This window comes from Manacus vitellinus, unplaced genomic scaffold, assembly GCF_001715985.3.
Source record: "Manacus vitellinus isolate BGI_N305 unplaced genomic scaffold, ASM171598v3 ctg7180002429335_pilon, whole genome shotgun sequence".
Taxonomy (NCBI): Eukaryota; Metazoa; Chordata; class Aves; order Passeriformes; family Pipridae; genus Manacus; species Manacus vitellinus.
Window position 1 is genome coordinate 1 of NW_021938019.1, and position 16230 is coordinate 16230.

Sequence of the window (16230 nt, forward strand, 5' to 3'; positions counted from 1 at the left end):
GGAGCTGCAGCTCCCACCTGTCTGCAAATGCCAGGAGGAGGAACTGGGGCATGGAGCTGCTGTTGGACATCTTTTGTTTCTTAGCATAGGGCCTGTTCAGGAAAGGAAGACAGTTTAGACAGACCTCTATGGAAAAGCCACTTCATTTCTAAAAGAAATCAATGTGTCAAATGTCACCAAATGCACTGCCAAGCAGTCAGTTTTGCTCTGCTCCAGGGGGACATGGAATTTTTTGGTAGAGCTCTCACACACAAAAGGAATGTCAGATGTAAGATACCTTGAATACAAAAGTTCCATCTCTACACTAATGACTCAGAAGAACTAGGGCTGCAGAGCAGAAGCTTAGTCTGTCCTTGGAATAATTGTACCTATGTTTTCTATTTTTACCATCACAGTTGGGAAAGTTCCACTGCAGGAATCCTCATTTCTATGGCCCAGCACACAGTGCCCAGCAGAGCTGCAGGGAAGGGCCCCCAGAGCTGCCTGAATGCCCCCTCCTCCTGGTCTTGGGGGCTCTTGCCCCCCACTCCCTGCCCAGGGCTCTGCTGCCTGGAGCTGTCCCTGCCAGCAGCTGCTTCCCTGGGCACAGGGCTGAGAAAGTGACACTGATGGGTCTATAAGACAGTTTTGATGTCTGATACTTTCAAGTTCAACCCCCTCTAATCTAACAGTACAAATTTCAGTGTCTCCTCCTATGCTCAGAGATTTCTTTCCCTGTCACAGTCAGCACCCAGACAACCCAGAGTATAACACTGAAAGAACTGGTTCATTCTCGTTAAAGTACCCCCTGCCTGTCTGTGCCTCTTGCAAACACCTTCTGGGAAATTTCCTGCTTTGATCTGGAGCTGTGACCAGCCCTCATCCCTGCAGCCCACTTTGGAGATCAGAAGGACTCTGCCCTGCTCTGCCCTCCCAGGAGTTGTTCCTTCCCCACAGCCCTTCTCCCCCAGCCCCGTGGCAGCTCCTTGGCCGGGCTGAGAGCTGACCCTGGCAGGCAGCAGAGTCCCTGCCCAGCACACAGAGCCCTGGGGGCAGGACCCTGCTCTGCCCCACAGCCCTGGGCACCCCTGGCTGCACCCCCACCTTCCCACCCCACAGCCAGCCCCGGCACAGGGAACCTTCTGGCCCTGGGCCTCTGATGGGGCAGCAGCAAGTCCTGCTCTGCAGCAGCTTCTCCTGCTGCACCCCAGCAAATCCAGCACAGCCATCCTGACAGCTCCTGCCACTGCTGCCATTTGGCAGCTGGGAGAGGCACTTGCAGGAACTCACCTGCACTGCTCTGCAGCCACAGCCTGACCGTGGCAAAGGGCTGGCAAGGTTCCTGCCCTGAGCAGCTCTGCCCTGTCCTCCAAGCCCAGGATCCCTTGAACCTCCTGCTCCCTTCTCCTCTCTGCCCTTGCTGCCTGCAGCTCCTGCCCTGCTCTGCCATGTGGCCACTTCCTCTGCACTGCAGCAACTGGGAGAGTCCTGCTGAAAGATCCTGGAAGCTGTGGGATGTGGCAGCTTTAGGAGATCCCTCCAGGAAGGCAAGCTGAACTTTCCTACAGCCAGAGAATTCTTCCTTCAAATCCTGGGAAGGTTTCTCCTGTGGTGAGAGCTCAGTCACCTCCCAGCCCAGGCTGCCTCTCATCTCTCTGCCTTCTCTCCTGTGCCTTGGGTGCTGCAGGCAGTGCCCTCAGCCCTGCTGGGCTGTGCAGAGGAGCTGCTCACCAGCAGAGCTGTCTCTTTCAAGCTCTTCTTGCTTGCCAGGAGCTCCCTGTGTGCCAGGAGCCCATCCCAGCTCAGCAGCACAGCAACAGCCCTGAGGCATTTCATGACCCTCAGGGGACCTTGAGGTTGTTTACATGAGACTCAGTCCCTGAGAGGAAGTTCAAACAACTTCTCAAGAAGTCAAAGTGAGATTGAAACACTGAAGTTTCCTTTAGTGCTAATGAGTCTCACTGAGGGACACTACTGAGAACGTGTCCCCAGGTTCCAGTTAGAGCAGAAAACTTCAGACAGTGATGACAAGGATGGACAAGCAAGGGAAAGGTGGCTCTGATGCTGAACAAACCTTGACTTATTTCCTTAATCCAAGAGGCCAAGCCCTGACCCCCAGACCCTGGGAAGGCATATCCTGCCCCTGCCTCATTCCTCAGGGCTCTTCCTGGGGCACTGGGATGTGGGATGTGCAAGGCCAAGGGCAGGACCATGGGGTGGCACCTGCCAGGCTGCTGAGCAGGGACAAGGAGGCCATGAGGCCCCAGGGCTGCAAGGGGCACTCCCCTCCTCCTGGCATCAGGGGCACAGACAGCAGCCCTGGCCAAAGGCCTGCAGAAGGTGGCTGTGTCAGGGCCTTTCAGCTTCTCCCCATCCCTGTCTCCTCTCCAGCCCAGGCTGTCCTACGGTGTCCATGCCCTGCCCCTTTCCCTGCAGGCTGTCGTCATCCCCCCCGGCTGCCCCACCTGGCTGGCACCTTCCTGCACTGACATCTCTGCGTCCTCCCTGGCTCTTCCTGCACACACAAAGCCTTGGGCTCATCCAGACTCCTTCTGGGTGATGTGTTGCATCACAGCACTGCCCTTGGAGGGAAATTCTTTTCTCCTCGTGCCAACCTGGACCTCCCCAGCTGCACTTGGCATTAATTCTTTCTTTCTCATGCTGTTTTCTGCTACAACAAAAGCATCCACCCTCTCTGAAGTGACTCTTCAAGCACTCCCAGGGTTCTTCTCTGCTGTCCTCTGCCTGCACACCACTGAACCCATGACTCCTTTGCCCCTGTAGAGTGGTCATGTTTGAGACCTCCAAACCCTGGGACATCTCTGAGCACTCTCCGAGGTGTCTTCAGATGAAAACATGGTCTAAGATAGTCACAGGGATATGTTTTACCAAGGGTTGTAGTGGCAGAACATGGGGCAATGGCTTTGAACTGAAATAGGGGAGCTTTTTTTTCTTGGATAAAATGAAGTAATACTTACCAATGGGGCTGGCAAGAACTGCAACAGAAGAGGATGTCCCATCCCTGGATCTGTCCAAGGTCAGGAACTTTGAGCAGCCTCAATTAGTGAAGATGTCACTCTCCAGGGACTTGGACCACCTGAGCTTTTATGTCCCTTCCAACCCAAACCATTCTGTGATTCTTTGAGTCCCAAACTCCTTCTCCAAAGAATTACTGTTGCTAGGACAGGAGTTACCATGTTTTTGGAGAAGCCATTGTAAACCCAAAAGGTAAAAAATCAATTCAAATAAAGTTCCAGCATCTCTGTGTGAGAGTTTCACCAAATGTGTGAGACTTTCACCAAATGGGTCAATGGCAGAGCCTCCCAGGATGACCTTGCCAGTTGAAGATGGGGGATTCTGTTTGGGGTCTGATACTTATGATGGGCACCAAGAAAGCACATTTTGGGACTGTGCAAGACTTGTTATGGGATCTCTAGGGAAGAACCAAAGGAAGGGAAATGGTGGGGTCATGGTGGTTTGTGAAGGAACAGGTGTGAGAAAACAGAGAGAAAAGGGATGAAAAAGCTGGTCATGGTAAACAGGAGGATGCTCAAGACACTTCCCAGGCCATGCCCTGACACTGATCCCCACAGCCCATCCTGTTTTCTTAAGAACTCCATTGCCAAGAAGTTTCTGTGGGGAGGGACCTCTCTGCTCCTGGCACAGATTGTGGCCCAAGTTCCAGCCACTGCAGCAGGAGCCACAAATAGTCAGGTCTTGTGTTCTTTGGGGGGGTCAGACTTTGCCCAGACTGGGGTGTGTGTGTGTTGGAAGCACAAAAGAGTGAAGCAAATGCAAAGTTAAACACCCAATGTAGCCTGACTTTGTCCCTGAGTGGGGGATGAGAGTTGGACACAACATGTGGAGGGACAGATGGAGGGGTTTGTCCCCCTGGCCCTGCCCAGAAGGGACACCTTTCAGGAAGGGTTGTGGCCTTGGCTGTGCTGAGGGTTGCCCCGGGCAATGCAGCTTGGGATTGCAGTGGCACTGTCAGGGCTCTGCAGAGCTCCTGGCAGTTCATGCATTTGTCCCCAGCAATGCCAGAGAACTGCAGGGGTTGCAGTCAATCACTTGTGCTCTTTGGGACCCCGACTGGCTCTGCTGAATGGGAGCAGGCCTGGAGTTCCCAGACTGTTCCTGCATCCAGGGTCGGGCCTGCAGTGACGTTTGTGCAGCATTCAATTGGTGCAGTGGCAGGATGGCCATGGATCCATTCCTGCACAAACACAATGGTGCTCCATCCCAGGCAGGGATAGAATGGGCCCACAAATGTTGGAAGGATAAGAACCAGGGAGCTTGGGCTCTGTGGAACCCCATGGAACCAAAGGAACCCTGGGACATGGCAGAACCTCATGGAATAAAGGGGACATTGTGACCCTGCAGCACCTCATGGAACCAAAGGGAGTCTGGGACGTGGCAGGGCCTGATGGAAACAAAGGAACCTCCTGGGAACAAGGGGACCCTGGGACACTGCCAAAAGTCAGGGAGACAAGGGAATCCCAGGACACTGTGGAATCTCCTGGAATCCAGGGGCCATTGGAATACACTGGGGCCTTCTGGAACCAAAGGGAACACGGGACACTGCGGAACCTCATGGAATCAAAAGGACCCCGGGACTTTGTGGAACGTCAGGGAATCAAGGGACCAGTGTGACATCCCAGAACCTTTTGGAACCAAAGGGAACCAATGGGACATTGCGGAATCTCATGGAATCAAGGGTCCATTGTGACCTTGTGGAACCTCACAGAATCCAGGGGCCATTCTGATTCTGCAAGACCTTCTGGAGTCAAAGGGAACAATGTGACACTGGGGAAAATGATGGAATCAGTGTGCCATTGTCACACTGCAGGGCCTTATGGAACCCAAGAACGCTGGGAAACAGTGCAACTTCATGGAATCAAGGATCCATTGTCGCACTGCAGAGCCTCAAGGAATAAGGGATCCAATCTTTGCCTCAGATTTTGTTAACAAATTAAATGTAAGGAATTACAGAAGTGGGATTGAACCACTTTTTTCCCACAGGTTTTAATGACTAGCAAAATGAGAATATTTCTATAAAATGAATCATTTATTCTTACTAATGATCAGACAAAAGATCTTAATAGTATAATTACTAGTAGTACAGTATAAGATCGGATAGTGCACTATACTGAAGCAATTATTTAAACAATTCTATTAAAGTTAGCCAAAAGAAATAATTATTACGTAGAGATCTGATGGAACTCACCCAGACCAACGGTCGTGGGGAGATTTCTTTTGCTCCGCCTTGAGGAGTGTCCTTGGAGGGCGTCCCCAGCCAAGGCAGGAATCTCCACACATCTACCCCAAGAAGGGCTGTGTTAGAAGAACCTGCCTGGATGAAAGGGGAATGGACTTCTCTAGTAGGAAGTGATTGACTGCTCCTCACAAATGTGCTGCCATCAAAGAGGCCAAGAGGGTAAAGCCCCTGTGGGGTGGGGGATGATGGTTGAACTAGAGATGTGGGCAGGCCTGGCAGATTGATCCCAGCACACTCCCCAAACCCACCAAGGCAAGCTCCAAGCGCTGACCATGGTGGACACAACCCCTGGATGGCAGGAGACACACCCTGTGCCTCCCAGCACTGCCCAGAACACCATCCTGGGCCTGGAAAAGCAAGTCCTGTGGAGACACGGCCCTCCAGAAACACTGGAGTTGGACAGCAGGACTCTTTTCCAAAACAACCTTGTGCACACCTGGACCAGAGAGCTCGGCATGGAGTGGATGGATCATATTCCCTGTCAGGCACCAGCCTCTGGGAAAGTGGAATGGCAGAGTGGACTGTTCAAAACCCCCTTGAAAGCAATGGGCAGTGGGACCTTCAAACCTTGGGATGTGCATTTAGCAAAAGCCACCTAGTTAGTTAATCCTGTAAGCTCAAGAGATACAACTCCAGGCCAATTCAGTGTGTAAGATCAGCTCAAAAGAGCAGGTCCTTTAATCAGGCCCACAGGCCCAGGGGAACACACACGACACGTGCCCTCCCAGGCAATGGTTCTACAGTTTTAGAAGATGGTCCATCCAATGCCAGAACTCTCCACCCCCCGGTTCTGCCCCCGACACGCCCCTTGGGGAATTGGGTTTGGGGTCTTTGGGACCCCTTCTTCCTCATCTTTATCTTCTTCACAGCACGTACAGTCCTTGGAGCGCCTCCAAAGTTCTGGGCTTGTTGTCCATGCCTAGGGTGTGATGTTGTTCAATAGAGATGTTTTTCTACAATTCTACCTTGCAAAGAAGTCTAAACAGGCTAAAGGAATTTAGAAAATTTAATATCAAATGGGGTCATAGGGTTGGGTCTGTGTAAACTACTCTGCTAAATGGTGGCTTATAATACAGCTACATTAACACCTACATTTACTACACAACTACTTTTAAAATATACAAAAAGCTAAAAAAAAAAAATATCCGGAAAGCTTTAAGGCATCACACAAACCTTGTTAGTTAACTCTACCACTTGAACTGGGTCTGCCCAAAAAGAACCTCTGCGTACCATTGAAGGGGATAAAATCCCTGTGGTCCATATGAGGAATATGTTAGGGAGGACAGTTCGGATTAGTCCTGCCTTAAGCTTTGCACAATAGAGCATTTCATTCATTTTCTCTCTTTTCCTCCCTCTGTGGATTGAGAGATCTTGTGACTTCATTGTGTGACTCACTGTGTGCAAAGGGAAAATATGGACAGGAAAAAAGTAAACAGGAGACAAAAAAGGAAATATTTTCTCATTGCTTCTTTAATACAAGATATTCACTTGGAGTACAATTCTGAGATCTGTCTAATTAATCACACAAAAATTGAAGACTTACAAGTAAATTACTCCCAAGGGCTTGTCTTGTTAAGATACCATCACTGAGAAGAGAGTGTGGAGGAATGAGCAGACAAGGAGACCGTCCCTGGGGGCTGGGTATGCAGGAACTCAGAGTCACTGGTTATGGGTGGAAAATGGACTGTGGAATGTGTCTGTGAAATCTGTCTAATAAACCTCAAAAGAGTGGAAGACTTAAAAGTAAATTATTCCCAGATTTTGTCTCCTTAAGATGTTTTGATTGTCAATGAGCTCTTTGGCACTGAATTCCTGAACTGAGGATCTGAAGACTGAACAAGACTCTAGAGAAGTAAAATTCATCAGGAAACCTCCAAGTTGCTGAGGATGTCAGCAAGACCTACTGAGTCCATCACTGAAAAGAGACCATGGAGGGAATGAACTGGGGCAGGAGGAATCTCAGCTCATGGAGGCTGTGGAGGGAGCTGAGTGTCCTTCTGGCCCCAGGTCTGCAGAGCCACAAGGAGACACCTCTGTTGACTCAGCTGAGTCCCTTCCCTCAGTGCAGGTGAAGGAGATCCCTCCTGGGCTCTGTCTGGGTTTCGTGTCTAATGATGGGACCTTTGAACTTAACTCTGTGTCTCTCTGGAGAAATGACCCTGCTGAAAGAAGTGTCTGTGCCCAGCTGAGAGAAGGCACATCATTATTTCCTTCAGCTGTGTGCCAGCAGGTTCCCCTGGAGCCCCAGGGACAGCTGGAGGGAGCCCAGAGGGGCAGAGAAAGGGCTGCCTGGGGCTGTTGCTGTACTGCTGAGCTGGGCTGGGCTCCTGGCACACAGGGAGCTCCTGGCAAGCAAGAGAAGCTTCAAAGAGACAGCTCTGCTGGTGAGCAGCTCCTCTGCACAGCCCAGCAGGGCTGAGGGCACTGCCTGCAGCACCCAGGGCACAGGAGAGAAGGCAGAGAGATGAGAGGCAGCCTGGGCTGGGAGGTGACTGAGCTCTCACTGTGGGAGAAACCTTCACGGGATTTGAATGAATATTTCTCTGGCTGCAGGAAAGTTCAACTTCCCTTCCTGGAGGAATCTCCTAAAGCTGCCACATCCCACAGCTTCTAGGATCTTTCAGAAGGACTCTCTCAGTTGCTGCAGTGCAGGGGAAGTGGCCATATGGCAGAGCAGGGCAGGAGCTGCAGGCAGCAAGGGCAGACAGGAGAAGGGAGCAGGAGGTTCAAGGGACCCTGGGGTGGGAGGACAGGGGAGAGCTGCTCAGGGGAGGAACCTTGCCAGCCCTTTGCCATGATCAGGCTCTGGCTGCAGAGCAGTGCAGGTGAGTTCCTGCAAGTGCCTCTGCCAGCTGCCAAATGGCAGCAGTGGCAGGAGCTGTCAGGATGGCTCTGCTGGATTTGCTGGGGTGCAGCAGGAGAAGCTGCTGCAGAGCAGGACTTGCTGCTGCCCCCTCAGAGGCCCAGGGCAAGAAGGTTCCCTGTGCCAGGGCTGGCTGTGGGGTGGGAAGGTGGGGGTGCAGCCAGGGGTGCCCAGGGCTGTGGGGCAGAGCAGGGTCCTGCCCCCAGGGCTCTGTGTGCTGGGGCAGGGACTCTGCTGCCTGCCAGGGTCAGCTCTCAGCCCGGCCAAGGAGCTGCCACGGGGCTGGGGGAGAAGGGCTGTGGGGAAGGAACAACTCCTGGGAGGGCAGAGCAGGGCAGAGTCCTTCTGATCTCCAAAGTGGGCTGCAGGGATGAGGGCTGGTCACAGCTCCAGATCTAAGCAGGAAATTTCCCAGAAGGTATTTGCAAGAGGCACAGACAGACAGGGGGTACCTTAAAGAGAATGAACCAGTTCTTTCAGTGTTATACTCTGGGTTGTCTGGGTGCTGACTGCAACAGGGAAATGAATCTCTGAGCACAGGAGGAGGCACTGAAACATGAACTCTGTTAGATTAGAGGGGATTGAACCTGAGAGTGTCAGACATCAAAACTGTCTTATAGACAGCATCAGTGTCACTTTCTCAGCCCTGAGCCCAGGGAAGCAGCTGCTGGCAGGGACAGCACCAGGCAGCAGAGCCCTGGGCAGGGAGTGGGGGGCAAGTGCCTGGGGGAGGGGGTGTTCAGGCAGCTCTGGGGGCCCTTCCCTGCAGCTCTGCTGGGCACTGTGTGCTGGGCCATAGAAATGAGGATTCCTGCAGTGGAAAAGAACCTTCCCCAGGTGTGATGGTAAAAATAGAAAACACAGGTACAATTATTCTAAGGACAGACTAAGCTTCTGCTCTGCAGCCCCAGCTCTTCTGAATCATGGGTGTAGAGAGGGAACTTTTCTATTCAAGATGTGTTACAACTGACATTCCTTGTGTGTCTGAGAGCTCTACCAAAAAATTATATGTCACACACAGCAGAGTAAAACAGACTCCTTGACAGTGAATTTGGTGACATTTGACACATTGATTTCTTTTAGAAATTGAGTGGCTTTTTCACAGAGGTCTGTCTTAACTGTTCCCTGTCCTTTCCTTTTTTTGATAGGACCTATGCTAAGAAATAACAAATGTCCAACAACAGCTCCATCCCCCAGTTCCTCCTCCTGGCATTCGCAGACAGGAGGGAGCTGCAGCTCCTGCACTTCTGGCTCTTCCTGGCCATCTCCCTGGCTGCCCTCCGGGCCAACGGCCTCATCCTCAGCGCCGTAGCCTGTGACCACCACCTGCACACCCCCATGGGCTTCTTCCTGCTCAACCTCTCCCTCACAGACCTGGGCTGCATCTGCACCACTGTCCCCAAAGCCATGCACAATTCCCTCTGGGACACTACAACCATCTCCTACATGGGATGTGCTGCACAGCTCTTTTTCTTTTATTTCTTCATCACAGCAGAGTATTTCCTCCTCACCATCATGTGCTACGACCGCTACGTTGCCATCTGCAAACCCCTGCACTACGGGACCCTCCTGGGCAGCAGAGCTTGTGCCCACATGGCAGCAGCTGCCTGGGCCGCTGGGTTTCTTTATTCTCTGGTGCACACAGTCAGTATATTTTCCCTGCCCCTGTGCCAGGGCAATGCCCTGGGCCAGTTCTTCTGTGAAATCCCACACATCCTCAAGCTCTCCTGCTCACGCTCAGGCTACCTCAGGGAAATTGGGTTCATTGGGGTTAGTGTCTGTTTAGTGTTTGGGTGTTTCATTTTCATTGTTTTCTCCTATGTGCAGATCTTCAGGGCTGTGCTGAGGATCCCCTCTCAGCAGGGACGGCACAAAGCCTTTTCCACGTGCCTCCCTCACCTGGCCGTGGTCTCGATCTTTGTCAGCACTTCGTTTTTTTCTCACCTGAAGCCCCCCTCCATCTCCTCCTCATCCCTGGACCTTGTGGTGTCAGTTCTATACTCAGTGGTGCCTCCATCACTGAACCCTCTCATCTACAGCCTCAGGAATCAGGAGCTCAAGGATGCCCTGAGGAAAGTGATGACTGGATGTTTTTCAGCAACAATAAACTCTGCGCTTTCTTCTGTCCAGCATTTAAAATGCAACTCATGAGAGTCCCAGCCTGCCTTCTCAACTTTTTAGTGGTGGTCACTGGGTTCCTCTTCTCATAATTTTGTGCTCAAAGAAATTTTATTATTCATCCCCCACCTCATTCACTGCTTACCTCTTGGATTTGATCTAGAAACTCTGCAAATGATGAACTGTATATTCATCTATTTCTGTGTTTTAAACAAAATAAACTACCATTCAGTGCCTTGTTTATCTAGGATCCTAACTCTGAGAACAGCATGAAGTTATAGGGGAGGAAAAATGTCCCTGCACAGCAGCACTGCCAAGGAGCACCAGCACTTTGTCTTGTCAGAGCTGCTCTTTTTCTACTTCCAGGTCTCCTTTGGAGCCCACATTCAGACCACCATCAGCTGGCTCTGCCTCCCAGTTTGAGCAGCACAGCCCAACAGTCCCCCATGGCCCTGGGCCCCACAGCCCCCGTGCTCTGCAGAGCAGCCCCCCCAGCTTGGGGGCCGTGGGGAGCACGGGCAGGGGGTGCAGGAAGGGCTGCTCAGGCCAGCACAGACATGTTCCCCTGGGGAAAGGCTCTGTGGGGAGATAGGATGTGCCAGGAGAAGAGCAGGACACCCTGTGGGAGCAGAGGGGCCATGGAAAGAGGCTGCCCTGGCCCTGGAGCAGCAGGAGCTGCCTGAGGAGCCCGGGGCCGATTCTCTGCTGCTGTGCTGGGGAGCGGGGCTGGCCCTGGGGCTGCAGGAGCTGCCTGAGCTGATGATGTGCTGAGCATTGCAGCCCCAGAGGGCCTGTCCCTGAGCTCCATGGCCTCCATGGCCTGCTGCAGGGCCAGACCTGAGTGTGCTGCTCTGCTGGGCTGGGGCAGGGGCAGGGAGATGGGGGGACCAGGGAGGGGCTGGACTGGGCAGTGCCAGGGAGGGAAAACCCCAATGTTGAGCTGCAGAGTGTGTGTGCAGGGTGGGGACTCTGCAGTGTCCTCCCAGAACCAGCCCTCCTGGGAGGGATGTGAAGGAGCAGCAGAGCAGAGTCTGGTCTGTTCCATGTGCTGGACACCCTGGGAAAGCTCTCCCAGGACAGTGGTCCCAGAGCAGCCAAGAACAATCACAATTGCCTTGTCCATCCCTCAGGCCATGGGGCATCTCAGACAGGGCAGAGCAGGTGACACCTTGCAGGGCTGAGGGGCCCCCAGCCCCTGGCAGTGGCAGCAGGAGCCAGGGAGACACTGCCCCTGCTGCCAGGAACTGGGGATGTGTGTGCAAGGGAAGGACTCCTGTCTCTGCACAGCCCTGGGGGTGTGAGCAGGGCAGGAGCACAGCTCAGCTCTGGAGCCCTGTCAGAGCCCTGACACTTCTGGGGTGACTCCAGGAACAGCCTTCACTGGCCCAGGGACATTCATCTCCCCAGCCTCACACACATCCCCTGCAAAGGGCCCTGTCTCCTCCCTCACCCTGCTCTGCCTTTCTGGCCTGGCCCTTTCATTCCACACCAGCAAAGCAGCCTGGGCACCATCTCACCTGGGCACTCAGAGGGGTTCTGGGACCAGGACTGGTGTTGTTCTCCAGAACATTTGTCCCTTTTCCCATGGCACAGGGCACAGCTCGCTGGTATGACAACACTGCCAGGGACACATACCTTGGAGAGACCTTTGACAGCAAAAATAGGGAGATGAAGAACAAAAGAGGCAAAATTAGACACACGAAATGTGTTCAAAAAATTCAGCTGCTCCTCTGAACAATATTTCTTCATTTGAATCATTGGTAGGAAATTTATTTTGATAAGTAGCTGTACAAACCTGTTCATACAGTGAGTGAATCAGGTCACAGAATATGGATTTGGTTTTTCGGTGAAAAAAACTATGAAAAAATTCTAAAAATTTATACAAATTAAAAAAAAAATAACCCTTTAAATGTTGGACAGGAAGCCTTGAGCAATTTCTGTAGAGGTTTCCACTCTCTCCTAAAATCCACACTCGTGGCTTCAGACCATGACTTGCCAGAGCAGTCCCAGAGCTGGCCACTGCCCAGAGATGCCCTGGGGCAGCTCCAGTGTCCAAGTGGGACAAGTGGCCCAGGGTGTGTGGGAGCCCTTTGGAGCAGGAGCTGGTGGGCAGGAAGGGCCCATCTGGGGAGGGTCAGGGAATCCCCCCCTGCAGCCCTGCTGCCCAGGCTGAGGAGGGTCCTCTCCAGCCCACAGCACATCGTGTGCCCTTGGGGGCTGGGCTGCCAGGGCTGTTCCCAGGAACTGACTGGCCAAGGAGGGCAGGCAGATGCTCAGGGGTCCTGAGGGTCATCACAGAGCTGAGCCCATCCAGATGAAAGATTTGGGGAGGTCAGGAGGAACCTGCACAAAAGGGATAAGACAATTGGGGAAGGAAAGAAAGGCTTGGCCAACAGAGATCAAAGATTTCATGAGGTAAAACCAGGTGCAGTTAAGGCTGAGGGTGCTGCAGCACAGCCTGTGCAAACATTCCGGATGGGTCTTTCCCCTTTTTGTAACCTCAAGCCCCAAAACTACCTAAAAGTGCTGCCCCTCCCATTGGAAGGAATCCACTGCTCTACTCCCAGCCTCAACCTGACCTTGAAGGCAAAGCTCAAACCCAGAAGTCCAGATTCTTCTTTGTACTCCAATGCCCACCTCTATCCAAACCTGCACTGTCAGTGTGAAAATCCAAGCTTTAATCTTGACCCAGCCCAAAACCCTCTTCCCCTAATCCTGAAGCAGACACTGCCAGCAGAACAACAAACCCCCCTCAGCTTCTGCCTAATCCCCACCCTGAGCTCTAAACCCCAAGCCCTGACCATTAAGCCCCCCCACAGCCCCTGGGAGCAGGGCAAGGACCTGGAAGGCCCCGGAAGGCCCCGAGCAGGCCCAGGGGGTTGGCAGAGGAACGGGAGGTGCCCTGTCCCTGCTCAGCCTGTGGCACACAAGGAACAGAGGGGCGGCAATGCCAGCAGGAGTCAGCGGTGCCTCAGGATGCCGAGGGGGCCCAGGGCTGCCAAGGGGCTACCAGGTCACCTCTGTCCCAGCCCTGCCAGGCAGCAGCAGCCTCGGGCACCAAGAGTCAGGGGAGCCGTCTGTGCACACCCCTGAGAGCTGCCCCAGCTGAGTGTCACTCTCAGGGGTCCTGAGGAACTCTGGGGTCTGGCAACACAAACCTCCTAGAGTTTTAGAAGGCAAAGAGGCCAGTCCTGCCCTGGGGGTAGAATAACCCCGAGATGAGGGCGGGGCCCTGAGGAGCTCTGGAGTGACCCCCAGGAGAAGGGCCTGGGCTCTGGCAGGGATGTCCTGTGGCACAGGGGCTCAGGATCCAAGTTCAGAAGGCCAAGTGCACATGGCAACAGCCAGAGCTGGTGCAGAGACATCAGGGAGGGTCTAGAAATGCTGCTGGGAGGGGGTGGGAAAGCAGGAGGGGTGTGTGCAGCCTGCAGGGCCAGAGCAGCAGCAGGGCCAGGGCAGGACAGCCTGCAGGAGAGATGGCCAAGGGCTCTGGCAGGGCTGCAAGGCCCAAAGGCACCCAGGCCTTTGTCCCCTTGCCTCTGGCAGCTGCCTCTGCCACTCAGGCCACCACAAGCAACTTGCCTGGCAGGTTCTGCACTTGGTTTCTGCCTCGCCCCTCCCTCAGGAGCCTGGCAGGGGTTGCCCAGTTTTGGGCCTTTGTTGTTCCTCCCCTCCCATCCCAGTGCCCCCCAAACAGCCCTGAGCCAGCCGGGAGGGACAGGATCTGCTGGGCCAGGGCCTGGGGCTCAGGCCTTGGCCTTTGTGCTCCACAAAACCCAGGCAGGCTTTGCTCAGCATTGCAGGGGCCTGCCCAGAGCCTTTGTCTGCCTGCACTCCTGGCCTCCAAGGAGCTGCTCCAAGGAGTCCCTGGGAGGCTTTGGCAGTGCCTGCCCTCAGTGGGGCCCAGCAATGCTTCAAGGCACTTGCAGTTTGGCTTCTGACTTCTTCAGCAGCTGCTTCAATCTTCTCTCAGTACCTCAGGATCATGGGCTGGGCTGCAAACACACCGTGGGGCTCATTAAAATGCAGAAATCCCTCAGGATCTCTTTGTCTTCCTTTAATTGTCTTCAAGGCAATTTCAAAACAAGTCTTCCAAGTTTGTACTTTTTTTGTTTTAATTTAAGGGTGGCTATTTTTTAGTTCAAAGAAGAGGTGATAGAGGTGTTCTCCAAGTGATCTTGATGCTGAGTGTCTCCTCAGGAGATCCACACTGACCCTGGATGATCAACCTTGCTCCTCACCCCCAACCTCACCAGTTCTGACATGGCCCATCTTGGACTGACAGCTGATGCAACTCCAAACACACTGTGGGACCCATTAAAACACTGAAAAACAAATTATTTTTCTTTCTTTAATTGTCTTCAAGACGTCAACAACAAATTAGAGTTGTTTTGTAGTTTAGCTAAGGAGGAAGATTTTAAAGTGGAAGTCACGAAAAATATATATTTTTGGATGAAAGAAAATGATTTACACAGAGCCTTGGGAATGCAAGAGGGTCAGGGCACAAAGGATTTGGATCCAAAGATAAGGGGCAAAAGAGATTAGTAGCACTTAATCATTGACCAGTTGAACAATTATCAACTGGTTCAATAGGATTTGCTACAATTTTAACAGTGACTGAATTACAGATTCACAATAACAACATTCATCATCATCATGTCTAGGCTTCGTGAACCACCACAGTCAATTCACACCCACACCCAGGCAGAGATGTGTGGACACATCAAGAGCTGGGTGTGGAAAGGTCCCTCTCCCAAATTCTCCTCATTGTCACGAAAACACTCCCCCAAATCCCTTTGTGTTTCCCACCAGACAAGGGTCACAGCTGGAGAAGTGTTTGTGGAGGGGGATCAGAATTGTCCTGGGCATCAGGGAGGGTCTTTGGAGTGTTGCAAACTGGAGGGTTCCCGAGCTGGGAGAGGCTGCCAGAGGTGTCCCACTGAAAGGGAGGTGCTGGGGAGCTGCCAGGGCCTCCCTCAGCCCCGCTGGTTGTGGGCTCCCAAGGGGACTGGCTTTAGTTATCTGCTGAATTTCCATCCTGGTGTCAGGAATGACTGGAGTTTCCTAAATATTTGGGAATTATATCCAAATTGTTCCATTTGGGTTATGATTCAGGCAGGGAATGTTCCAAGGCTTTCATGGGATGACTGATTATCCTGTGTTCCCCAACTTTTCCACTCTGAATTGTTCCCACCTGTATCATCCAGGAGCACCTGGTCCAGTTCAGGGACACATCCCCACACCCCTGGTCCAGTCCAGGGGCTCTTCAGCTGGTTTGGTCAAGGCTTGTCAGGAGCTCCTGAGATCATACCTATAAGAAGGATGGGCACAGACTTAGTTGTAATAAGACAAGTGGTAATGGTTTTCAACTAAAAAAGAGCAGATTGGAACTAGATATAAGGAAGAATATTTTTACACTGAGGGTGGTGAAACACTGGCACAGGTTGCCCAGAGAGGTCATAGATGCCCCACCCTTTGAAACATTCAAGGCCAGGTTAGAAAGGGCTCTGAGCAACCTGATCTAGTGGAACGTGAACACTTTCATTGTGGGGGGATTGGACTAGATGACCGAAAAAGGTCCCATCTGACTCAAACTATTTGAGATTCTGTAGTTCTTTCCTACAGAGCCAAGGCTGACAAGGATCCCACAGGTTTCAGACCCAGCTGAGCATCCCCTTTGATGGCCCATCTGGCAGCTCTGCTAAAAAGCTGCTGCAAAGAACCTCCAGACCTAAAGGAGCTTTGTGCTGGGCTCAGCTGTGGCTCTCAGGGCTGGGGGTTGGCTTTCGGCTGCCAGGTGCCCACCAAGGCTCTCTCACTCCTCCTTCTTCTCCAACTCCCTTGGTGCGTGCAGGGTTGTTTCTTCCCCATTTCTCTCACTCCTCTCTCAGTTACAGCACCCTGGATTTTATCCTTTCTCCAAAGGGTTATCACAGAGGTGCCTCTAGAATTGCATTTTGACTCAGCTTTGGGCACTGGCTGGTCCATTTTG

The 16230-nt window shown here is 52.7% G+C and overlaps 1 protein-coding gene across 1 annotated transcript; it reads left to right on the plus strand.

Annotated features, from left to right (window-relative positions):
* Nucleotides 1-9290: 9290 nt before the first annotated feature.
* LOC108643468 (olfactory receptor 14J1-like) lies at nt 9291-10330 on the plus strand. Its single transcript, XM_025896655.2, is given in 2 exon segments — nt 9291-10197; nt 10200-10330. Coding segments are annotated over 2 exon segments (1038 nt in total).
* The last annotated feature ends 5900 nt before the right edge of the window (nt 10331-16230 follow it).